Source organism: Medicago sativa, chromosome 6, assembly GCF_051527215.1.
Source record: "Medicago sativa cultivar Bolivia chromosome 6, Bolivia_mono, whole genome shotgun sequence".
NCBI lineage: Eukaryota > Viridiplantae > Streptophyta > Magnoliopsida > Fabales > Fabaceae > Medicago > Medicago sativa.
In genome coordinates, this window is record NC_140754.1 from 9,061,150 (window position 1) to 9,085,202 (window position 24,053).

General features: G+C 32.9%; 5 protein-coding genes, 1 long non-coding RNA gene and 1 pseudogene across 8 annotated transcripts; 1 reads left to right on the forward strand and 6 right to left on the reverse strand.

Annotated features, from left to right (window-relative positions):
- Positions 1–636: 636 nt before the first annotated feature.
- LOC146912596 (7-deoxyloganetin glucosyltransferase-like) lies at positions 637–2,497 on the reverse strand. The gene is made up of 2 exons (XM_085722162.1): positions 1,961–2,497; positions 637–1,839 (listed from the first exon to the last, which is right to left on the reverse strand). The coding sequence occupies exons 1-2, from the start codon at positions 2,472–2,474 to the stop codon at positions 902–904; spliced, it is 1,452 nt and encodes a 483-aa protein (XP_085578288.1). The 5' UTR covers positions 2,475–2,497; the 3' UTR covers positions 637–901.
- Positions 2,498–3,903: 1,406 nt separating this feature from the next.
- LOC146912597 (uncharacterized) lies at positions 3,904–7,133 on the forward strand. Its single transcript, XR_015016786.1, has 2 exons — positions 3,904–4,127; positions 7,034–7,133. It is a non-coding gene; the product is annotated as an uncharacterized LOC146912597 (long non-coding RNA).
- Positions 4,148–6,155, reverse strand: LOC146912598 (7-deoxyloganetin glucosyltransferase-like). 2 transcript variants are annotated; one of them, XM_085722158.1, is made up of 2 exons: positions 5,532–6,155; positions 4,148–5,210 (listed from the first exon to the last, which is right to left on the reverse strand). In XM_085722158.1, the coding sequence occupies exons 1-2, from the start codon at positions 6,052–6,054 to the stop codon at positions 4,327–4,329; spliced, it is 1,407 nt and encodes a 468-aa protein (XP_085578284.1). In that variant the 5' UTR covers positions 6,055–6,155; the 3' UTR covers positions 4,148–4,326. The 2 variants fall into 2 exon arrangements, with proteins under 2 accessions (XP_085578284.1, XP_085578283.1); XM_085722157.1 differs by having other exon boundaries at positions 4,148–5,264.
- Positions 7,134–8,673: 1,540 nt separating the features above from the next.
- Positions 8,674–10,914, reverse strand: LOC146912599 (7-deoxyloganetin glucosyltransferase-like). The gene is made up of 2 exons (XM_085722159.1): positions 10,354–10,914; positions 8,674–9,861 (listed from the first exon to the last, which is right to left on the reverse strand). The coding sequence occupies exons 1-2, from the start codon at positions 10,865–10,867 to the stop codon at positions 8,921–8,923; spliced, it is 1,455 nt and encodes a 484-aa protein (XP_085578285.1). The 5' UTR covers positions 10,868–10,914; the 3' UTR covers positions 8,674–8,920.
- A 1,845-nt stretch (positions 10,915–12,759) lies between these two features.
- LOC146912600 (7-deoxyloganetin glucosyltransferase-like) lies at positions 12,760–14,649 on the reverse strand (annotated as a pseudogene). Its single transcript, XR_015016784.1, has 2 exons — positions 14,071–14,649; positions 12,760–13,817 (listed from the first exon to the last, which is right to left on the reverse strand). The product of XR_015016784.1 is annotated as a 7-deoxyloganetin glucosyltransferase-like (transcript).
- Positions 14,650–17,812: 3,163 nt separating this feature from the next.
- On the reverse strand, positions 17,813–19,803 carry LOC146912601 (7-deoxyloganetin glucosyltransferase-like). Its single transcript, XM_085722160.1, has 2 exons — positions 19,134–19,803; positions 17,813–19,009 (listed from the first exon to the last, which is right to left on the reverse strand). Exons 1-2 carry the CDS (start codon positions 19,660–19,662, stop codon positions 18,084–18,086), a joined length of 1,455 nt encoding a protein of 484 aa, XP_085578286.1. The 5' UTR covers positions 19,663–19,803; the 3' UTR covers positions 17,813–18,083.
- A 2,240-nt stretch (positions 19,804–22,043) lies between these two features.
- LOC146912602 (7-deoxyloganetin glucosyltransferase-like) lies at positions 22,044–23,876 on the reverse strand. The gene is made up of 2 exons (XM_085722161.1): positions 23,288–23,876; positions 22,044–23,160 (listed from the first exon to the last, which is right to left on the reverse strand). The coding sequence occupies exons 1-2, from the start codon at positions 23,799–23,801 to the stop codon at positions 22,223–22,225; spliced, it is 1,452 nt and encodes a 483-aa protein (XP_085578287.1). The 5' UTR covers positions 23,802–23,876; the 3' UTR covers positions 22,044–22,222.
- Between the last annotated feature and the right edge of the window lie 177 nt (positions 23,877–24,053).

The following is a 24,053-nucleotide window of genomic DNA, read 5'->3' on the forward strand; positions in this document are numbered from 1 at the left end:
TTTGAATTAATGAAAATGATTTCAACTTCACTCCCTTAAGAAGATCTCAGTTTTATCACTTTGTATATCGGAGCCAATGTCCTTATTTTTCATGGCTAATCCTCTGGATCCATAACAATAATTGTTAGTTTAATATATATTGGTAAATATATTTTCTCCCATATCTTTGAGCCAAAATAAATGATGGACAAGCCTTAGGAAAATTCTAAAAAGCTTCAGATATTGTCCGTTAGTTGATATTTACAAGTACTAAGATGATCAAGGCCGTTCCTATGAAATAGGAGGCTCAAATACATATTCGCACCAATATTCTCCACTTCAAAAGACCATAACTAAATGTGTCGGAGTCGTTTAGGTATTAAATATCAACATGTGTCAGACACCGAACACACATCAATGTGAAGTGTCAATGCTACACACTTTCGAACCTTTGACCTAAGTAAGCTTACTATGTCTATTTTACATTAAAACTGTTTTTCATGCTAGAGTAAAACATTAACTTATGGTTTGTATTTAATTAGTTATTCCTAACAAAAATATAAATCTTGTAGAATATAGAAGGATGTTAGTTTAAACCTGTACACACAGCAAAATGATTGTTTTGCCACATGATAATGGAAGCCTCAATACCCCAACTTCAAAATTCCAAAGCTGTAAAATTCAACTAATAAAAATTTAAATACATGCCATATAATTATCCAATTCAATCCATTTAATATCAGCAAGAACCACTAAATCAGTTTAAGAGTTCTAGCACAAGATATGTTCAATGCCATCATCATGAACTCATTACTTATTAGCAGCAATATACTTGCTATGCACTACAACAGCATCATCCCTTAAATTCAATAGGAGAAGATCAATGGATCAATATAATACTACATTGCATATAAAAAGTCACTTAGGTTTGATTTTGTTTAAGCAAAACCTCCTTAATCACTTTCTCCAAGTTCATGTATGAACAACCACCAGGTCTCGTGTCTTCCTCGGCCTTCTTCTTCATCTCAATTATCTTTTTCCTCATATTCTTCCCTTTCTCTCCCACCATTAATTCATTGACCAAATTCTCCACCTCATCTCTTTTCACATTAGTATCGATTTCAATTCCAATCTCCCATGTATTGCAGATATATCTACAGTTTGCTGGCTGATCAGCAAAAAATGGCCAACACAACATTGGAACTCCAGCAGATATGCTTTCAGTGGTTGAGTTCCATCCACAATGAGTCAAGAATCCACCAATTGAAGGATGGTTTAATACTTGCTCTTGTGGGCACCAGCCCGCGATTAGGCCTCTATCTGAAATTTCATCCACAAACTCCGATGACAAAACAACGGAGCCACCAATGACAAGATCGGGCCTAATGATCCACAAAAAGGGCTGCTTGCTATTTGCTAAACCCCATGCAAACTCTAACAGTTTTTCTGAAGTCATAACTGTCATGCTCCCAAAATTCACATAAACAACGGACTTCGCTTCCTTGGATTCAAGCCAATCAAGACACTTGGTATCTTCTTTCCAAAGATTGGTATTTAAACTTGACAATTGATTCTGTGGACTTTGACTTAAAAGTGAAGAAAAAGGGCCAATAGCACAAATGTTAGGGAACGTCGAGGAGAGAACATTCATTACATCCTTCTCAAGTTCATTAGAAGTATTAAAAATAAAAGCAGAGGCTTTGTGAGCCCTTCCTGCTGCTTCAATGATAAATTCTACCAACGAATCATTTGTATCTGTAATCCTTATAAAGTCAGGCAGATCCTTCAGTCGAAAGTTCTGCAATCCTGGAATACAGTCCACTTTAGTTTCCAAATATCCGTTTGTCAGATAACTCTCATCTGCATGTCAAATTTATAAAAGTTGTTAGCTTGAAATAAAATCTCCATACTCCTAATATATGTCATATGAACACTTTAACTACTCTACACATATGAAGAAAGAAAGAAGATTAATTTTTACCTTTTAGTGGTATGAGACCTTTCTCTAATAATGTACGTAAATGAATACCGGTCAAAAATGTGCATGCATTGGATGGACTAAAGAAAACCACAGGGATTGAAAGTTCTTCAGCAGCTAGTACAGTAAAGGACATGCTAATATCAGAAACTATGCAAGTAACTGGTGGAACAAGACCAGAAGTGGCAGAGTCATTAAGTCTAGCAAGAAGTTCGTGGAAAGGTTGTAGGAAATTCTTCCTGATTGATTTACAAAGAGCGTAAATGTCTTGACTAACATCGCCATCACCATCCGTTGGAGATAAACCATCTGGAATGCTCTCAAAGCTAAAATCAGTGAAACCGTCAAAGGCATTTGGACCTCTTGACTTGAGCAACCGTTTGTGATTGTATTCAGTGTTTACATAGGTTATGTGCAAACCTCTAAGGTGAAGAAGTTTTGCTAGTTGCAGCAATGGATTGATATGGCCTTGAACTGGATATGGAATTAACACTGCATGTGGTTTTTTATCACTCATTTTTGAGTTTTTTGTGTTTGAATGTTGAGCTAAGGGAAGCCAATGGTTTAATAAAGATAAAGCCAATGTTTCTTTGATTTGTGGAAAAGAAGATAGAGACAAAAGACAATGAAAGCAAAATCAAATTCAAAGTGTGAGTTCTTTTTCTTATAATATGAAATAATTCTAAGTGACACAATAATTGATGCATACTATAGTCAAGTCACCACTTTTTCTTATAGAAGGAAAACAATTTTTTATCAAAAAGTTTATACCACAAACTTAAGCATGCCTTCGGTCTGCGGTGGCGAGAATTGATTTGAATGAATATGTTTGATAAAATTATATTTGTTTAAAAGTGCATTGAATATAAAATAATTTGTGTTTATATACATTTACGTTAAATTGACTTGAACAATAAATTGAAGACTAAAAATCGAGTATAAAAACAAAATGTTGGTATCTTAGCTTTAAAATCATGAGCAGTTTGGAGACAAAATCAATTCTACTGTTAGTTAGATGTCGTTTGAGATTTATTTTGGAATTGATAGAATAAAAAAGTTGACAAACACTTTATATTGTGATGCTAAAATCACTAATATAACCAACTTGCATCTAATCATATCTAACATATAACTATCTTCAAAACTATTAAACTAATTTAATTTTAACAAATCTGAAACTATAGCTGACACATACTTGCATGGAATTGCAACCATTCAGTAGAAAGATATTATTAAACAAAACCTTCATATGCTTTAGTCAAAAAATAAGAAAAATCTTCATATGCTTGTGGTCCAACCCCATACGTTTCAGTTTCCAAGTTGAACTAGAAGACACTTCTATTCAAGTACAAGTATAAGACACTTCTCACATCAAAGATCTTTGTTGTACAAAGAAAATAATTATGGCCACTTATTTATTTTATAATAGTCTATTGGCTATTATTTTCCATGCTTGAATCAGTTAGACATTGGACATCACAAAAATATTAGTCCCTTTCAACAAGGGCTCAAGATTATCTCCAAAGTCACAATTGCATAAAAGACAAATTCACTTTTATTGTGCACAGAATAGTGGATATATATGTTGTCATTATCAACAGTACTGCCTTCCATAAGGGCTTCGTGTCCTCTGACATTTTTTTACTAGTCTTTATTATGTCCTTTGTCATGTCTATGAGGTATCAACTCAATGGTAAGAGTTTGAGCTTTTAACCTCAAGGGACAAAGTTCAATTCCCTTCAATAACAGTGGTAAAATGCTCACTGTTGTAACTTTAATTAATAAACCCTTATTTTGACTAATAGGAATGTTAAACTATTTCTTGAAATTTTGATTTTTTTTTTCTTATCGGTTTGATTAGTGTCCCCATGCGCTAGGCGATAAGGTATAGCTAAATGAGGCACGTGTGCGTCAAGATCTATAGATAAGCAGTTTTTGCAACAGTCTGGAGTTAGGGGACATTGATGATTCCGCATAATTTGCATTTGCAACATCAGTGGATGTTTTTGAATGTTTATATAGGAAAGAACCTTTGAATTCAAAAGCTTTCAAATCAATCTATGCATCAAGAAGCTGACAATGTAGTGCAGAGAAATTTTATAAAAGAGCTAAAGAAGCATATAAATTTAATATTATTATGATTTTGAAGTATTGTCTTACTTTGATCCAGGTGAATTCAATCAATCAAAATTTGAAGGGGAAAATAAAGGTATGTGATCTTTATTTATGAAGAATGAACTTGATGAACAGGAATACATCATTACAATGTTTCTGACTAAATTGTTGATGTTCATAATTAAGAACATAGAAAGACCTAAAATATGAATTATTTGTTCCTAACAAAACTATATATATTGTATAAAAGTGACTTAAGCTTGATTTTGTTTAAGCAAAACCTCCTTAATCACTTTCTCCAAATTCATGTATGAACAACCTCCAGGTCTCGTGTCCACCTCCGCCTTCTTCTTTAGCTCCATGGCCTTTTGCCTCATCTTCTTTCCTTTCTCTCCCACCATCAATTCATTGACTAGTTTCTCCACCTCCTCCCTCTTTACATTCGCATCGATTTCGTTTCCAATCTCCCATTCATTGCAAATATATCTGCAGTTTGCTGGCTGATCCGAAAAAAATGGCCAACATAACATTGGAACTCCAGCACATATGCTTTCAGTGGTTGAGTTCCATCCGCAGTGAGTCAAGAATCCGCCGACTGAAGGATGGTTCAATACTTTCTCTTGTGGACACCAACTTGCTATTAGTCCTCTATCTAAAATTTCTTTCAAAAAGTCAGATGAGAAAACCACCGAGCCACCAATGATAAGATCAGGCCTAATGATCCACAAAAAGTGTTTCTTGCTGTTGGCCAAACCCCAAGCAAACTCTAAGAGCTTCTCTCGAGACATAACAGTGATACTGCCAAAATTTACATAAACAACAGATACTGGTTCTTTTGATTCAAGCCATTCAAGACATTTAGTATCTTCTTTCCAAAGATTAGAGTCGAAAGATGTCAAGTGATTTTGTGGACTTTGATTTACAAAAGAAGCCAATGGACCAATGGTGTATAGAGATGGGAACATAGAATAGAAAGCATTCATAACATCAGTCTCAAGGTCATTAGAAGTATTCAAAACAAAAGCAGAGGCTCTTTGACATTTATCTGTCACTTCATTTGTATATTTTATCATCAAGTGATCAGGATCTTTTACCTTTATTAAATCAGGAAGATCCTTCAATCTAAAGTTTTTCAGACCTGGAATCCAGTCAAATTTAGTGTCCAAATATTCATTTGTTAGATCACTCTCATCTGCATGTCATAATTGCAAAAATCAATAGCTTAAAGTTATATGTATAAATATATCACATTAGCAATAATAATTTTCGTTGTGTTATCATACTGATATTGCATAAAATCCTGATCAAATGTGGCTGATGCAACCTCAATATCGATTACAGAGACATCACAACCTTGACGTTCGGCCCATATTGTGACCAGTGACCACAAACCTTTTTTAAAAACCATAACATACACACACAGATCTTTTAAGAAGAAATATGGAACACAAATGATTACCTTTGAATGGTAGTTGACTATTCTGATACAATTTCGGAATGTGAAAACTAGCCAAGAAGTAACATGCACTACATGGGGAAAAGAGAACAATTGGGAGTGCATGTTCTTCGGCAGCATCTACTGTAAATGGCATGTAGCAATCAGAAACTAAGCAAGTAACCGGAGGTATAAGACCAGCAGTGGCAGAGTCTTGAAGTTTAGCAAGAAGTTTATCAAAGAAGTGGAGAAAGTTCGTCAAGATCGATTCACCAAGAGAGCGTAGGTCTTGAATAACATCACCATCGCCTTCTATCTGAGTTAAACCATCAGGAATGGTCTCAAAGTTAAAGTCGGTGAAACCATCAAAGGCATTTGGACCTCTTGATTTGAGCAAGCGATTGTGATTGTATTCAGTGTTAACAAAGGTTATGTGAAAGCCTCTAAGGTAAAGTAGTTTTCCTAGTTTCAACAATGCATTGATATGGCCTTGAGCTGGAAATGGAGTTAACACTGCATGTGGCTTTATCTCTTGAAAGTTACTCATCTTTGATATCTTTCTTACGCAATCTCAGCCTACGATGTGTAAGAAAACTAAGAAAAAAAATACTGAGGTGAAAAATCTGTGAGGCCTCTATAACATGGAGTAAGTTATGTTACATATCTATTATCTATTATATAGTATAAAGTTTTTCTTAAAAATGGAGTAAGTTATGACCACTTATTTATTTTATGACAGTCTATTGGCTTTTATTTTCCATGCTTGAATCAGTCAAACATTGTAAACCACAAAAAATATTAGTCCCTTTCAACAAGGGCTCAAGATTATCTCCAAAGTCACAATTGCATAGAAGACAAATTCACTTTTATTGTGCACAGAATAGTGGATATATATGTTGTCATTATCAATACTGCCTTCCATGAGGGCTTTGTGTACTCCTCTAAGTTTTTTACTAGTCTTTGTTTATACATGTATTATAATCCTTTATCAGCTCAATGGTAAGAGTTTCAGCTTGTAAAGGCACAAAGTTCAAATCCCTTTTATAAAAGTGGTAAAATGGTCATTGTTGTAACTTTAATTAATAAACTCTTATTTTGACTAATAGAAATGTTAAAATATTTCTAGAAATGTCATGGTGAAAGTTTTATTTTCTTCTTTTCGGATTGATTAGATTAATGTCGCCATGCGCTAGGCGCAATTTTTTGTTGTTTTCAGCATGTTGCTATTTTGTAGCTTGCGCGAGGCGAAGGGTATAGCTGAACGAGGCACAGGTGTGCATCAAGATCTATAGGTAAGATTTTTTTGTATCAGTCCGGAGTTAGGGGACATTGATGATTCCGCACAATTTGCATTTGCAACATCAGTGAATGTTTTTGAATGTTTATATAGGAAGAGCCTTTGAATTCAAATGCTTTCAAATCAATCAATGCAACAAGAAGCTGACAATGTAGTGCAGAGAAATTTTATAAAAGCTTATAAATATAATATTAATATGATTTTGAAGTATTGTCTTACGTGGATCCAGGTGAATTCAATCAATGAACTTGATGAACAGGAATGCATCACCACAATGTTCCTAACTAAAATGTTGATGTTCATACTTAAGAACATAGGAAGACCTATAATACAAATTATTTGTTCCTAACAAAACTATATCTATTGTATAAAAGTCACTTAAGTTTATTAAAACCATATTAAGAGAAAAAATCAAGTTTATTAACTCCATAGGAAGACCTATATTTTTTTGATTTTCCTATGTTCATAGAAAGGACCTATCAACTTAAGAGATTTTGAAGTATGGAAGGCCTATATTGTAAAAAAACTTTCTCTGTAAACTTGATGATTCTCTTAAGTTGATAGGAACTATATCTATTGTATAAAAGTCACTTAATGATTCTCTTAAGTTTAGTAAAAAAATGTTAGAGGACACGAAGCCCTTATGGAAGGCAGTACTGTTGATAATGACAACATATATATCCACTATTCTGTGCACAATAAAAGTGAATTTGTCTTTTATGCAATTGTGACTTTGGAGATAATCTTGAGCCCTTGTTGAAAGGGACTAATATTTTTGTGATGTCCAATGTTAACTGATTCAAGCATGGAAAATAATAGCCAATAGACTATTATAATATAAATAAGTAGCCATAATTATTTTCAACTTAATGATAGAAAGGACCTATCTGAAACAAACTCGAAACTTAAAGGACCTATCTGAAATCTTAGAAATTTAAAGGACCTATCTGAAACCTTAGAAATTTAAAGGATATATCTGAAACAAACATGAAACTTAAAGGACCCGGGGTGCTATTTGGCCTATCTTCTTTCCAAAGATTGGTACTTAAAGATGTCAAATGGTTTTGTGGACTTTGATTTAAAAACGAAGATAAAGGGCCAATGGCATATATACAAGGGAACTCGGTGGAGAGAGCATTCATTACATCCTTCTCAAGTTCATTAGAAGTGTTAAAAATAAAAGCAGAAGGTCGGTGAGCCCTTCAACATGCTTCAATGGTAAATTCTACCATCGAATCATTTGGATCTTTAATTCTTATAAAGTCCGTAAGATCCTTCATTCGGAAGTTCTTCAGCCCGCGAATACAATCTACTTTAGTGTCGAAATATCCTTTTTGTGAGATAACTCTCATTAAATCTAGCAAGAAGTTTGCGGAAAGGTTATTCTTCCTGATTGATTTACAAAGAGCGTGTTGTCTTGACTAACATCACCCTCATCTTGAATAGCCTCAAGGCTAAAATCTTCGAAACCATCAAAGGCTTTTGGACCCCTTGATTTAAGCAAGCGTTTGTGAATGTATTCAGTGCTAACAAGACAATATCAGTCCCTCTCTAAAGATCTGGAAACATATAATAAAGAGTAGGAGTAAAAGTTGTTTTTTAACTAGAGATCTTTCACCAACAGTGTTAAACTTTTTTATACATGCATCCAATCAAACAACATCACGATACCAATTTTTTAGGTTACTTCCTCGAATATCTCTATGCGTAAAAAACCATTGCACCGTCAGTGCTCAGCAATTAATCTCTGCAATATATTTCTGCCTAACAACTATAAATATTGTATAATATTGGAGAATTTTAATTTAAACTAGTATACATATGATTTTTTGACAAAATGGATCCTTCACATGATAATGGAATTCAAGATACTGTGAAATAATTCTTATTCCCCCAACTTAACATATTTAAAGTTGTAGAATTTATATCATAAAGTTAATATACATGCCATATAATTATCCAATATGCATATATTCCAACCACTTAAAATTATCATAAAGTTGTAGGATTTTAAGTTTAGGAACTCTTGCTGCAGATGAGTTCACTTACATCAGAACTTAAATTCAATAGGGGAAGATCAATGAATTATCGTTGAACTGAATTGCATAAAAATTACTTAAATTTGATTTTGTTTAAGCAAAACCTCCTTGATCACCTTGTCCAAGTTCATGTATGAACAACCTCCAGCTTTCGTGTTCTCCTCCGCTTTCTTCTTCAATTCAATTGCCTTTTGCCGCATCTTCTTTCCTTTCTCTCCTGACATCAATTCATTGACAAGCTTCTCCACCTCTTCTCTCTTTACATTCGTATCGATTTCCATCCCAATCTCCCATTCATTGTAAATAAGTCTACAGTTTGTTGGCTGATCACCAAAGAATGGCCAACACAACATTGGCACTCCAGCACATATGCTTTCAGTGGTTGAGTTCCATCCGCAATGAGTCAAGAATCCGCCGATTGAAGGGTGGTTCAAAACTTTCTCTTGTGGACACCAACTTGTAATTAAGCCTCTATCTGAAATTTCATTCACAAACTCAGATGACAAAACGACTGAGCCACCAATGACAAGGTCAGGCCTAATGATCCACAAAAATGGTTTATTGCAATTGGCCAACCCCTGAGCAAATTCCAACAGTTGTTCTGGTGTCATAACTGTTATGCTTCCAAAATTCACATAAACAACGGATCCCGGTTCCTTGGATTCAAGCCATTGAAGACACTCGGTATCTTCTTTCCAAAGGTTGGAACCTAAAGAATCCAATTGATGAATTTGTGGAGTTTGGTTTAATAATGAAGGTAAAAGGCCAATGGGGTAAAGAGAAGGAAACATAGAGGATAGAGCTTTTATTACATCACTCTCAAGTTCATTGAAAGTATTCAAAACAATTGTAGAGTCTCCATGAACTTTATCAGCCGCATCAATTACAAAGTCTAACATAATATCATTTGGATCTGTTGTCCTGATATTGTCAAAGATATCCTTTAACCGAAAGTTTTTCAAACCTGGAATCCAATCTACGATAGTTTCCAAATATCCATTTGTTAGATAGCTCTCATCTGCATATCAAAAGTATCAAAGTTAATATCTTGAAGGTTATACATAGATCCGTACATACATGAGTATTTTGTTTTCGACAAAAACATATATATATATATATATATATATATATATATATATATATATATATATATATAATAAGGTATATAAATTGAATAAAAGTCATTTCTTGAAGTATAAATTTTAATTTTGAAGTGTTATGAAATTTGTGGAGTTCCTCTATTCAATAAGAGTTTTTAATTTGATGGTTGCTTTATTGAAATTTAGTGTCTGCATTGAGTTTTATATTAACTGAAACTATATCAAATGTTACTCATGGAGTAAGTTGATTATCTCGCACACGACCATATATATAGATTTAATTCATATATACAGCCAATGTAAAGGTTTCTTACACCGTCAATAAATCATAATTGTCAGAATAGTGTATCAAAATTAATATTAATCTCTCTAGATATATACTTTATGAATAAAAAAACTTAATTTAGTACCTTTAAGTGGCGTGACACCTTTTTCTACAAAGGAACGTAAGTGGTGAATACTCAGTAACAAACTTGCACTGGATGTAAAAAAGATAACAATTGGTAGTGCAAATTCTTCAGCAGCTTGTATAGTAAAGCTCATAAAATAATCAGAAACTAAGCAGGTAACTGGTGGAACATTGGCAGAGTGATTAAGTCTTGTAAGAAGTTCAGAAAAAGGTTTAAGGAAATTCTTTCTTATAGATTGAGCAAGAGAAGGTAAATCTTGACTAACATCACCATCACCTTCTATTGGTGTTAGACCATCTGGTATGGTTTCAAAGCTAAAACCATGGAAACCATCAAAGGCATTTGGACCTCTTGATTTGAGCAAACGTTTATGATTGTATTCGGTGTTGACGAAGGTTATGTAAAATCCTCTAAGGTGAAGAAGTTTTGCTAGTTTCAACAATGGATTTATATGGCCTTGATATGGACATGGAATCAACACAGCATGTGGTTTTCTGTTTGCAAAACTTCCCATCTTTGAAAATTTTCTGTTTGTATGTTATTTGTGCAAGATATGAGGTTGAAAAACAAGTGATAGGCATGTGCTTTTATAGAGAGAAAAAAGGACAATGTTACAAAATTGAAAAATATAAAGAAATCCAAACAGATAAAATATGGTAGGTTCTAACAAAAGGAAATAAGTTCATTGAATGAAAAAAACAGACACATAAAAAGACACCAAAAATTACACTGACACGTTAACATCGATAATAATTTGAGAAATAAATTAATTGAATGTAATTACAATGTGTCTGACATAAAATTGAAACCTTATACAGGTATGTTCTTGTAAACTTCCCTATAAGACTCATTATATTGATTGAATATGTGTCCAATGTGGCATTAACAATTCAACTGTTACTTGTTACTTAGATGTCGTTTGAGATTTATTTGGGAATTGATAAAATAGAAAAGTTGAGAAACACTTTATATTGTGATCATAAAATCACTAATATAACCAAATTGAATATAATCATATCTAACTTATAACTATCTTCCAAAATATTAAACTAATTTTAACAAATCTGAAACTACATCTAACACATACTTGCATGGAATTGCAACCATTCAGTAGAAAGATATTATCAAACAAAATCTCCATATGCTTGTGGACCAACTCCATACGTTTCAGTTTCCTAATTGAACTAGAAGATATTCAAGTACAATTATAAGACACTTTTCACATCAAAGATCTTTGTTATACAAAGAAAATAATTATGACCACTTATTTATTTTATGATAGTCTATTGGCTATTATTTTCCATGCTTGAATCAGTCAAACATTGGATATCACAAAAATATTAGTCCCTTTCTGCAAGGGCTCAAGGTTATCTCCAAAGTCACAGTTGCCCAAAAGCCAAATTCACCTTTGTTGTGCACAGAATAGTGCCACTATTATAGTGGATATTTTGTCTTCAATATCAACACTGCCTTCCATAAAGGCTTTGTGTCCTTTAATTTTTTACTAGTCTTTTTTTATGCATATATTATATTTCTTTATCATGTCTATAAGGTATAGGCTCAATGGTAAGAGTTTGAGCTTGTAACTCCATGGGACAAATTTAAATCCCCGTAATAACAATGGTAACATGGTCATTTTTGTAACTTTAATTACGAAACCCTTATTTTGACTAATAGGAATGTTAAAATATTTCTTAAAATCTCATGTTGAAAGTTTTCTTTTCTTTCTTTTTGGTTTGATTAGTGTCCCTGTGCACTAGGCGCAGTTGTTTGTTGTTTTCTTTTGTAGCTTGCGCGAGGCGAAGGGTATAGCAGAATGAGGCACAGGTGTGCGTCAAGATCTATAGATAAGCAGTTTTTGCATCAGTTTTCCACTACTACATATGTGGCATTTTGCAACATTTTAAAGTGTTACTAATAAGACTCTTGAGGGTTACTAAAACCGTTTTGTAACACGGACTATACCTAACATTTGTCAAATGTTACAAGATCTAAATAGTAACATTTGTTTTTGATTTAGTTACAATTTTTAAGTGTTACTAAATCTCATATATGTTGTAGTGTTCAGGGTAAAAAAGTGGGAATTCTAAGATAACAAAATAGGGAAGCTTTAGGGTTAAAAGTTGAGATCTATATATAGATAAGCATTTTTTGCATCAGTCCGGAGTTAGGGGAAATTGATGATTCCGCACAATTTGCATTTGCAACATCAGTGAATGTTTTTGAATGTTCATATAGGAAAGAACCTTTGAATTCAAATGCTTTCAAATCAATCTATGCAACAAGAAGCTGACAATGTAGTGCAGAGAAATTTTATAAAAGAGCTAAAGAAGCATATAAATTTAATATTATTATGATTTTAAAGTATTGTCTTACTTTGATCCAGGTGAATTCAATCAATCAAAATTTGAAGGGGAAAATAAAGGTATGTGATCTTTATTTATGAAGAATGAACTTGATGAACAGGAATACATCATTACAATGTTTCTGACTAAATTGTTGATGTTCATAATTAAGAACACAGAAAGACCAAAAATATGAATTATTTGTTCCTAACAAAACTGTATATATTGTATAAAAGTGACTTAAGTTTGATTTTGTTTAAGCAACACCTCCTTAATCACTTTCTCATGTATGAGCAACCTCCAGGTCTCGTGTCGACCTCCGCCTTCTTCTTCAGCTCCTTGGCCTTTTGCCTCATCTTCCTTTATCTCCGGACATCAATTCATTGACCAGTTTCTCCACCTCCTCCCTCTTTACATTCGTTTCGATTTCGTTTCCAATCTCCCATTCATTGCAAATATATCTGCAGTTTGCCGGCTGATCCGAAAAAATGGCCAACATAACATTGGAACTCCAGCACATATGCTTTCAGTGGTTGAGTTCCATCCGCAATGAGTCAAGAAACCACCGACTGAAGGGTGGTTCAATACCTTCTCTTGTGGACACCAACTTGCTACTAGTCCTCTATTCGAAATTTCTTTCAAAAAATCAGATGAGAAAACCCCTGAGCCACCAATGACAAGATCCGGCCTAATGATCCACAAAAAGGGTTTCTTGCTATTTGCCAAACCCCAAGCAAACTCTATGAGCTTCTCTCGAGACATAACAGTGATGCTGCCAAAATTTACATAAACAACAGATCCTGGTTCTTTTGATTCAAGCCATTCAAGACATTTAGTATCTTCTTTCCAAAGATTAGAATCTAAAGATGTCAAGTGATTTTGTGGACTTTGATTTACAAAAGAAGCTAATGGACCAATGGTGTATAGAGATGGAAACATAGACTAGAAAGCATTCATAACATCACTCTCAAGTTCATTAGAAGTATTGAATACAATACCAGAGGCTCTTTGTTTGACATTTATCTGCCACTTCAGTGCCAAATCTTATCATCAAGTTTTTCAAACCAGAGATCCAGTCAATTTTTGTGTCCAAATATTCATTTGTTAGATCACTTTCATCTGCATGTCATAATTGCAAAAATCAATAGTTTAAAGTCATGTATAAATATATATCATGGTTTAAAATCACGTTTGCAATAATAATTTTGGTTGTGCTATCATACTGATATCACATATAATCCCAATCAAATGTGGCTGATGCAACGTTTATGTTCGGCCCATATTGTGACCGCAAACCTTTTTTAAAAACCATAACATACACACAAAAACACACACAAATTTCTTAAGAAGAAAAAGGAACACAAATGATTACCTTTGAATGGTAGTTGACTATTCTGATACATTTTAGGATTGAGCAAACAAGCCAAGAAATAAGATGCACTACATGGGGAAAAGAGAACAATTGGGAGTGTATGTTCTTCAGCAGCATCTACTGTAAATGGCATGTAGCAATCAGAAACTAAGCAAGTAACTGGAGGGATAAGACCAGCAGTGGCAGAGTCTTGAAGTTTAGCAAGTAGTTCATCAAAGAAGTGGCGAAAGTTCGTTAGGATTGATTCACCAAGAGAGTGTAAGTCTTGACTAACATCACCATCACCATCCTTTGGAGTTAAACCATCTGGTATAGTCTCAAAGGTAAAGTCAGTGAAACCATCAAAGGCATTTTCACCTCTTGATTTGAGCAAACGTTTGTGATTGTACTCAGTGTTGACAAATGTTATGTGAAAGCCTCTAAGGTGAAGAAGCTTTGCTAGTTTCAACAATGCATTGATATGGCCTTGAACCGGAAATGGAGTTAACACTGCATGTGGCTTTTTCTCTTCAAAGTTAGTCATCTTTGATATTTTTCTTATGTAAGAAAACTAAGAAAAACAACTGAGGTGAAAAATCTATAAGGTGAAGAATCTTTGATATTTTTCTATGGAGTAAGTTATGTTACATATCTATTATCTATTATATAGTATAAAAAAATTCTTAAGAATGGAAAAAAATCATGTTTCTTTTTGAATCATTCAATTATTGTCTTTTTTTTTGTAACAATTCAATTATTGTCTAATTCATATTTATTTATTTTTTATTATTTTAATAATTGAGAAGAGAATAATATTTTTTTTAGTGTTGATCTTCTAGTTCTTAAGGGAAATGAGTCCTGGTAATCCACAGTTCTACCGTGAGGTAAGCATAATCTGACCAATAATTTAGAAGAGAAGTATATAACAACATCAATCTAATCGAAAATGAGGAGATGAAATGCGAGAAAATTATAATGCACTAAAATTTTGGGTTAGTAAAATAAGTGAACCAAAACTTTATTTAAATCTTGTTTTTATTATAAAAAAAGTGATCATTATAGCATATCCAATATAGAAAACTTTAATTTTTTCTTTTTGAAAGAATATAGAAAACTTTTTTGATTTGTCAAAAAAAAAAAAAAACTTTGTTGAATTCATGAAATATGTTACTCCATGTTTATGAATATCATTAATCAATTGAAAATCAGATATTTTAATTAAGATAATTCATATTAATTTGATGATTTTTTTCTATACATCAAACTTTCTTTATAAAATACTCCCCTTAAGTTTATTATTTTATTCCAATAAAATAAAAAGAGAAGGCCATATCTGACAATATATCTTCTAAACGAAATATAATTAATACTGGTCATTTTAAATCAAATCTGTTATGAATAAATGAAATTAGTGGATGCCCATCCTTAGTCTTCCACCTTCCTATGACTCTCATTAGTGAGTGGATAGTTAGTGGAGCTTAATTACTTTGATCACTCACTTACTCATTTTGTGTTATATAAATAGGGCTCATATTGTAGTGTAACGACACACTTGTGAAGTAATACAATATTCTCTTATGTTCTCTCTTTATTTCTTTCTCTCTATTCTTATATATTTTATAATATCTTGCAATGTTAAGGATCAATTTCATAACGAAATTATAATTAATAACAATAAAAAATATGGTAAAATAAGAGTAACAATCAAATATACATCCTTTCAAAAAACAATCAAATATCCTTAAAAAAAAAATCAAATATACTCTTAGTAAAAAAATAATAATATACTTAATACACTAAAAATCCAATTTGGACTTGTCAAAGAAAAAATCCAACATGTGCAACAAATTCACATGGTGAACGAAAGCAACATGTGCATGTAGAAAGGAGAACGCTTTTCCATGGTGGGGACTGATTTTGCATATAGGTTCAGACGGTATGGTTTTTATTATGCTAATACATGTAAATTACAAACAAGAACTTAGGGTGTGTTTGAATAAAAGGAGGGAAGTGTTTACTTTTCTTTTTTAAATTACGGATTTTATAAAATAATTTACATAAACCTTGAGGGAGGTACAGGGGCAGACCTAAACTTTCGATATTGAAGACCTAAACTTTCGATATTGATGTGGCTAAAATATCAAAAAAACTATATATATTACCAAAGCGAACCTATGTGCCATTAAGTTTAACAGCAAAATGGCTCAGGCATGTCCTTTTCATGTACGTTTTTATAACAAATAACAATTAGTATATTATGATTATTTTTTTTAGGGGAATTATTATTATATTATGATTATTGTCACTTTGAGAAGATATTAATATTTTTATAAATTTAACATATTAATTAGTGACAAATATTTGTCATGTGTGTAATTTTTATAATAAATTATAATTATCAATGACAAAAATTTGTCCCGAATTTTTTTAATTATCATTGACAATCCCCAGTTTATTTTATATTTATCAGTACCAAATATTTATTCAATTTTTTATGTACCATTGAAAAATATTTATACAATTTTGTTTATTAATCAATTAATGACAGATATTTATCCCGTTTTTTTCCTTCATATTTATCATTGACAATTATTTATAATATTCTATCTCTAATATAATTATTAAGTTTAATGTAATATAGCTTATCCTAGTGACATAAGTTTTCGTGACTATTTGGGAGAATTTATTAAAACAACTTAATATTATTTCATAAGCCGTTTTCAGCTTATTCTCAAAACTTTTCTAAGATAATTTATGGAAACATCTTATAGCTTATTCGAAAAGAATTTAACTTAATTTTATCTTTTACTATAGAAATAGTTTATGCATAAGTGTTCATAATAACTAATAAGAACTTATGCTATAAATTGTTTATCCAAACATGGCCTCTATTCGTTACTATTGAACTTATGAAGTGTGTGATGATGGTGAATAATACCCCCTGATGCCTAAAAAGGACCTGAAAGCAGAGCATATCTTAATTCATTGATTTATTTAGAATTATTAAGTTATCTTTACTATTTTTCATGGTTCATATTTTTAATTTCCAGTGTTCAATAGGACCATGAATTAATGAGAATTTGAATCGTCTGCATTTAAGATCATTATCTTACTTTTTAATGATTTATTCTATTTAATTTGAAATATGTTAACCTGAATTTGTACCCTGGACCACATAGTAACCATATTTGTTAATTGTTAATTTCTATTATGTTACAAGTCAAACACTTAAGCTACGCCTTGAGGATAAAACTACACAAGAGTTGCTTACAACAAATAACTGTAATAACCAACGTTTATAGAGCTGGATCCGCTGATTGAACCACGAATCGGCCAGTTTATACCGGTTCCAACACGGTCGGTTCGAAGTCTATCAGAACCACATCCGTCGGTTCTTTTTAAAAAATAAAAATTAAATACAATTTATGAGTCACATGGTTCAACCTTTTGAACCAATTAAAACCGGAGGTGTCACTGGTTCGATCTCCCATCCAGCCATTAAAACATTGATATTATTAAAAGACCTCTAGTTCTAACTAAAGAGAAATAGAATGTTCATACATATTCTTCAATTCTTGAATATGCATAGACAACCAAAATCTCATATTAGTTTCATTCATGGTCCTATGTTAAAACCTGTTCTACAAAATGATCTTATGCCTGATATATTTGAAGTTTGATCCTTCTGTTTGCATAGGCTGTTCCTTGATGATATGGAAAATCAATAATATAATGTATAGTATACTCAACATAAGTGAATGTCTTTTATTGTTATAGGATAGAACCTTTATATTTGTATGCTTTCAAATCAATCTCTGCAGCAAGAAGCTTACAAACAACAAGAAGTTTATGAATATAATATTAATGTGATCATTAGTTATGAAGAATGAACTTGATGAAGTTGAATGCATCGTTACGATGTTCCTGACTAAAATGTTGATATCCACACTTAAGAACATAGGTAGACATAAAAGGCAAATGATTTGTTCCGAACAAAACTATAAAAATCGTACAAAAGTCACTTAAGTTTGATTTTATTTGAGCAACACCTCCTTAATCACTTTCTCCAAGTTCATGTATGAACAACCTCCAGGTCTCGTGTCCTCCTCCACCTTCTTCTTCAACTCCGTGGCCTTTTGTCTCATCTTCTTTGCTTTCTCTCCCACCATCAATTCATTAACCAGCTTCTCCACCTCCTCTCTCTTCACATCAATATCGATTTCAATTCCAATTTCCCATGTATTGCATATATATCTGCAGCTTACTGGGTGATCTGCGAAAAATGGCCAACACAACATTGGCACTCCAGCAGATATGCTTTCAGTGGTTGAGTTCCATCCACAGTGAGATAAGAATCCACCAATTGATCGGTGGTTCAGTACTTTCTCTTGCGGACACCAGCTCGTTATTAGGCCTCTATCTGAAATTTCACTCACAAACTCCGATGAAAAAACAACTGAGCCGCCAATGACAAGATCGGGCCTAATGATCCACAAAAAGGGTTGCTTGCTATTTGCTAAACCCCATGCAAACTCTAACAGTTTTTCTGCATCCATAACTGTCAAGCTCCCAAAATTCACGTAAACAACAGACCTTGGTTCCTTGGATTCAAGCCAATCAAGACACTTGGTATCTTCTTTCCAAAGATTGATACTTAAAGATGTCAAATGGTTTTGTGGACCTTGATTTAAAAACGAAGATAAAGGGCCAATAGCATAAACACAAGGGAACACAGTGGAGAGAGCATTCATTACATCCTTCTCAAGTTCATTAGAAGTGTTTAAAATAAAAGCAGAAGGTCGGTGAGCCCTTCCAGACGCTTCAAGGATAAATTCTACCATGGAATCATTTAGATATTTAGCTCTTACAAAATCCGGCAGATCCTTGATTCGGAAGTTGTTCAGTCCTGGAATACAATCTACTTTAGTGTCCAAATATCCGTTTGTGAGATAACTCTCGTCTGTACATCAAATTACAAAATCTGTTAACTTGAAATGGAATTTCCATACTTGTAATAAATGTCATATTAATACTTTAACTACACTACACCTATGAAGAAAGAAAGAAGATTAATTGATTGTTACCTTTTAGTGGTATGACACCTTTGTCAAACAGTGTAGGTAAGTGAAAACCAGTCAAAAACATACATGCACTGGCTGGACTAAAGAAAACAACAGGGATTGAAAGTTCTTCAGCAGCTTGTATAGTAAAATACATGCTATTATCAGAAACTATGCAAGTAACTGGAGGTACAAGACCAGAAGTGGCAGAGTCATTAAGTCTAGCAAGAAGTTCGCGAAACGGTTGTAGGAAGTTCTTTCTGATTGATTCACAAAGAGCATTTATGTCTTGACTAACATCGCCATCACCATCACCATCAACTGGAGTAAGACCATCTGGTATAGTCTCAAAGGTAAAATCAGTGAAACCATCAAGGGCTTTTGGACCTCTTGATTTGAGCAAGCGTTTGTGATTGTATTCGGTGTTGACAAAGGTTATGTGAAAGCCTCTAAGGTGAAGAAGCTTAGCTAGTGTTATTAATGGAGTGATATGTCCTTGAAGTGGATATGGAATCAACACTGCATGTGGCTTTTTATCAGAAAAATAACTCATTTCTGAGTTTTCTTGTATTATGAGTATGTTTATGATTTGAGGTTTAGAGATAAAGGGATTAGTCAGTGCTTTAATAGAGATTATACACCAATATCATTCTTGGCTAGGGTGGAATTAAGTGTAGTCACATTAATGTAATCATAATGCCAACAAACATGTCATAATGCCAACAATGCACCTACCTAACAACTCTAATCATAATGCCAAAAAACATGTCATGTGACAGCATTTAAATTAGTCTGTAGCTAAATAAAAAATTGGTGATGAATAATGGCAATCATTAGGCTGTGACCAATAATGTTGGAGGACTTAATGATAATTATCCAAGTCAAATAATTGCATGGTTTTGTAACCAATATTTGACCAATAAAAGATAGTTAAACTGTCTCATTATTGTAAGGGAAATCTATTACAGACTCTAATTTGAACTACACAATATTCCGTCCGTCGCATAAAAAGTGTTTTATTTTAGATTATGTACGATTCTTAAGAAAATAATTAGTTGTGTTGATTTTAATGGTAAAATTAATATCATTTACTAAAACATTCATCTTAATTAGTATCATTTACTACTAAAATGTATTATTGCAAAAATTATGTTTTAATTTTATTTTTAGATCCTTAGCTTGTGCGCTAAGGTCCCAACTTAGTATGACCCTTTTGATAATGATACGTAAGATAAGAATAACAATTTCTTAATCGAAAGTTGTTAGCACAAACTTAAGTGTGCCTTTGGTTTGATGTAGTGAGAATTGATTTGAGAGTTCACTTTGTAATTAAATAATTTTTGTTTAAAAGTGAGTTGAACAAAAAATGATTTATGTTTAGATATAGTTGTTAGCGCATCTTGTAACGTTTCTTGTTTGTTAAGTAATCTAATTATGAGTGATAAGATAATTAACTCGATGAGAGTAAGTGTGCCTTTGGTTTGATGTAGTGAGAATTGATTTGAGAGCTCACTTTGTAATTAAATAATTTTTGTTTAAAAGTGAGTTGAACAAAAAATGATTTATGTTTAGATATAGTTGTTAGCGCATCTTGTAACGTTTCTTGTTTGTTAAGTAATCTAATTATGAGGGATAAGATAATTAACTCGATGAGAGTTAAGAGAAGAAAATATATGTTGCAAACTGATCTCATTAGTAATGGAAAAAAATTTACTCCAACTTATTTATATGGAAATTACTTGTTAGTCAAGCAAAATATACTAAACTAACTAACTAGCTGTATTTTGTAACTAACATGATATTTTTACGGATTAATACTCAACAACATTTACATAAAATTAAGACTAAAAATTAATTATTCTATTGCATCTAGATAGAAAATAGAGAAAAAAAATTAAAATTTGTAGTTCTGTTCAGGGCCGTCCCTAAGAATTTGGAGGCTCGGCTTTGGGAATGAAAAGATGTCAGTGATAAAATCAAAACGTATTTTTTTTAAAGAGCAATGTTCTATTTATATTTTTTAAAAGATAAATACAAGGTGCCGTATATATGCGGTACACCCAAAGGTGAAAATGACTACCGTATACATGAGGAACCCCCACCAACACCAAAAGCAAGAGGACCTAATTCTAATAGGCATAAAAGGCTAAAACAAGAGGACAGAAAATGGCTGGGGGTATTAAAAAAAATTGGAGAGCAGTAGTACTAGTGGGTATTAAAAAAAAAATTGAGGCCCATGGCTGGGGGAGGCTCAGCTCTGTTGAGCTGTTTGCACCCCCAGGGCCGGGCCTGGTTCTGTTATTGATCAAATAGCTAACTATAACTATATTAACTATAACCTATAGATACAGAGAAATAGAATGCTCATATACATATTCTCATCAATATTCTTCACTACTAGAATATGTAAAGACAACAAAAATTTCATATTAGTTTTATTCATGTTCCACTGACACCAACAGGGACACTAGACACGACTCGATACTGACAATGACATTTCGACACCTGCAATAATTTGAGAAAATAGAATAAATGTATCAAAATGTGTTGGAGTCGTTTAGGTGTCAAATATCAACATGTTTCGGACATTAAACACACATTGAAGTGTCAATGCTGCACGCTTTAAAACCTTACACCTAAGTACGCTTACCATTTCTATTTTTTTACATTAAAACTGATTTCCATGTTAGAAAAAAAAATATTAACTTATGGCTTGTATTTAATTAGTTATTCCTAACAAAACTATAAGTCTTGTTTAACATAGAAGGATATTAATTTAAACCTGAACACACAGCAAAATGATTGTTTTGCCTTAATTTATCCTTCACATGATAATGGAATTCAAGATACTGTGGAAAAAGCCTCACTACCCCAACTTCAAAATTTCAAAGCTGTAAAATTCAACTGATAAAAATTTAAATACATGCCATATAATTATCCAATTCAATCCATTAGTTTAAGAATTCTTGCACAAGATATGTTCAATTCCATCATCATGAACTCATAACTTATTAGCATCAATATACTTGTTATACAATACAGCATCGTCCCTTAAATTCAGTAGGAGAATATCAATGGATCAATATAATACTACATTGCATAAAAAAATTAACTTAGGTTTGATTTTGTTTTAGCAAAACCTCCTTAATCACTTTTTCCAAGTTCATGTATGAACAACCACCAGGTCTCGTGTCCTCCTCGGCCTTCTTCTTCATCTCAATTATCTTTTTCCTCATCTTCTTTCCTTTCTCTCCCACCATCAATTCATTGACCAACTTCTCCACCTCATCTCTGTTCACATTGGCGTCAATTTCCATCCCAATCTCCCATTCATTGCAAATAAATCTACAGTTTGTTGTCTGATCACCAAAGAATGGCCAACACAACATTGGCACTCCAGCACATATGCTTTCAGTTGTTGAGTTCCATCCACAATGAGTCAAGAATCCACCAATTGAAGGATGGTTCAATACTTGCTCTTGTGGGCACCAACCCGCGATTAGGCCTCTATCTGAAATTTCATTCTTAAACTCAGATGACAAAACCATGGAACCGCCAATGACAAGATCAGGCCTAAGGATCCATAAAAAATGTTGCTTGCTATTGGCCAAACCCCAAGCAAACTCTAATAGTTTTTCTGTAGTCATAACTGTTGAGCTCCCAAAATTCACATAAACAACGGACCTCGGTTCCTTTGATTCAAGCCAATCAAGACACTTGGTATCTTCTTTCCAAAGATTTGTACTTAAAGATGCTAAGTGGTTTTGTGGACTTTGATTTAAAAATGATGATAAAGGGCCAATAGCACAAATATTAGGGAACGTAGTGGAGAGAACATTGATTACATCCTTCTCAAGTTCATCAGAAGTATTAAAAATAAGAGCAGAGTCTCTTTGAACCCTTCCTGTGCCTTCAATGATAAATTCTACGATCGAATCATTTGGATCCGTAATCCTTATAAAGTCGGGCAAATCCTTCAGTCGAAAGTTCTGCAATCCTGGAATACAGTCCACTTTAGTGTCCAAATATCCGTTTGACAGATAACTCTCATCTGCATATATCAAATTTATAAAAGTTGTTAGCTTGAAATTGAATCTCCATACTCCAAATAAATTTCATATGAACACCCTAACTATTTTACATATATGAAGAAAGAAAGAAAGAAGATTAATCGTTACCTTTTAGTGGTATGAGACCTTTATCCAACAATGTACTAAAATGAATAAAAGTCAAAAATGTACATGCATTGGCTGGACTAAAGAAAACAACTGGGATTGAAAGTTCTTCAGCAGCTTGTATGGTAAAAGACATGCTAATATCAGAAACTATGCAAGTAACTGGAGGGACAAGACCAGATGTTGCAGAGTCATTAAGTCTAGCAAGAAGATCGCGGAAAGGTTGTAGGAAGTTCTTTCTGATTGATTTACAAAGAGCGTTAATGTCTCGACTAACATCGCCATCACCTTCTATTGGTGTTAGGCCATCTGGGATTGTTTCAAAGTTAAAATCAGTGAGACCATCTAAGGCTTTTGGACCTTTTGATTTGAGCAAACGTTTGTGATTGTATTCAGTGTTGACAAAGTTTATATGAAATCCTCTAATGTGAAGAAGTTTTGCTAGTTTCAACAATGGATTGATATGGCCTTGAACTGGACATGGGATTAACACAGCATGAGGTTTTGAATCACTCATTTCTGAGTTTGTGTTTGAATGTTGAGCAAAGGGAAGCCAATGGTTTAATAGAGATAAAGCCAATATTTCTTGGATCTGTGGAAAAGAAGATAAGAGACAAAAGATAAGGAAATTCAATGTATGAGATATTTTTCGTATAAAATGAAATAATTCTCAGTGACACAATCAAAACACCTATCTTTACTCTTAAAAATTTCACACTGTAGACACAAAATCAAGAACCATGAATTAAAGTTGATTATAATAATTAGA

Coding starts and splice junctions, on each gene's coding strand:
- LOC146912602 (XM_085722161.1), bottom strand. CDS start 23,801: ATGAGTGATTCAAAACCTCATGCTGTGTTAATCCCATGTCCAGTTCAA. Junction 23,161..23,287: donor AGGTCTCATACCACTAAAAG/GTAACGATTAAT, acceptor TGATATATGCAG/ATGAGAGTTATCTGTCAAAC.
- LOC146912601 (XM_085722160.1), bottom strand. CDS start 19,662: ATGAGTTATTTTTCTGATAAAAAGCCACATGCAGTGTTGATTCCATAT. Junction 19,010..19,133: donor AGGTGTCATACCACTAAAAG/GTAACAATCAAT, acceptor TTTGATGTACAG/ACGAGAGTTATCTCACAAAC.
- LOC146912599 (XM_085722159.1), bottom strand. CDS start 10,867: ATGGGAAGTTTTGCAAACAGAAAACCACATGCTGTGTTGATTCCATGT. Junction 9,862..10,353: donor AGGTGTCACGCCACTTAAAG/GTACTAAATTAA, acceptor TTTGATATGCAG/ATGAGAGCTATCTAACAAAT.
- LOC146912596 (XM_085722162.1), bottom strand. CDS start 2,474: ATGAGTGATAAAAAACCACATGCAGTGTTAATTCCATATCCAGTTCAA. Junction 1,840..1,960: donor AGGTCTCATACCACTAAAAG/GTAAAAATTAAT, acceptor TTTGACATGCAG/ATGAGAGTTATCTGACAAAC.
- LOC146912598 (XM_085722157.1), bottom strand. CDS start 6,054: ATGAGTAACTTTCAAGAGATAAAGCCACATGCAGTGTTAACTCCATTT. Junction 5,265..5,531: donor TAGTCAACTACCATTCAAAG/GTAATCATTTGT, acceptor TATGACATGCAG/ATGAGAGTGATCTAACAAAT.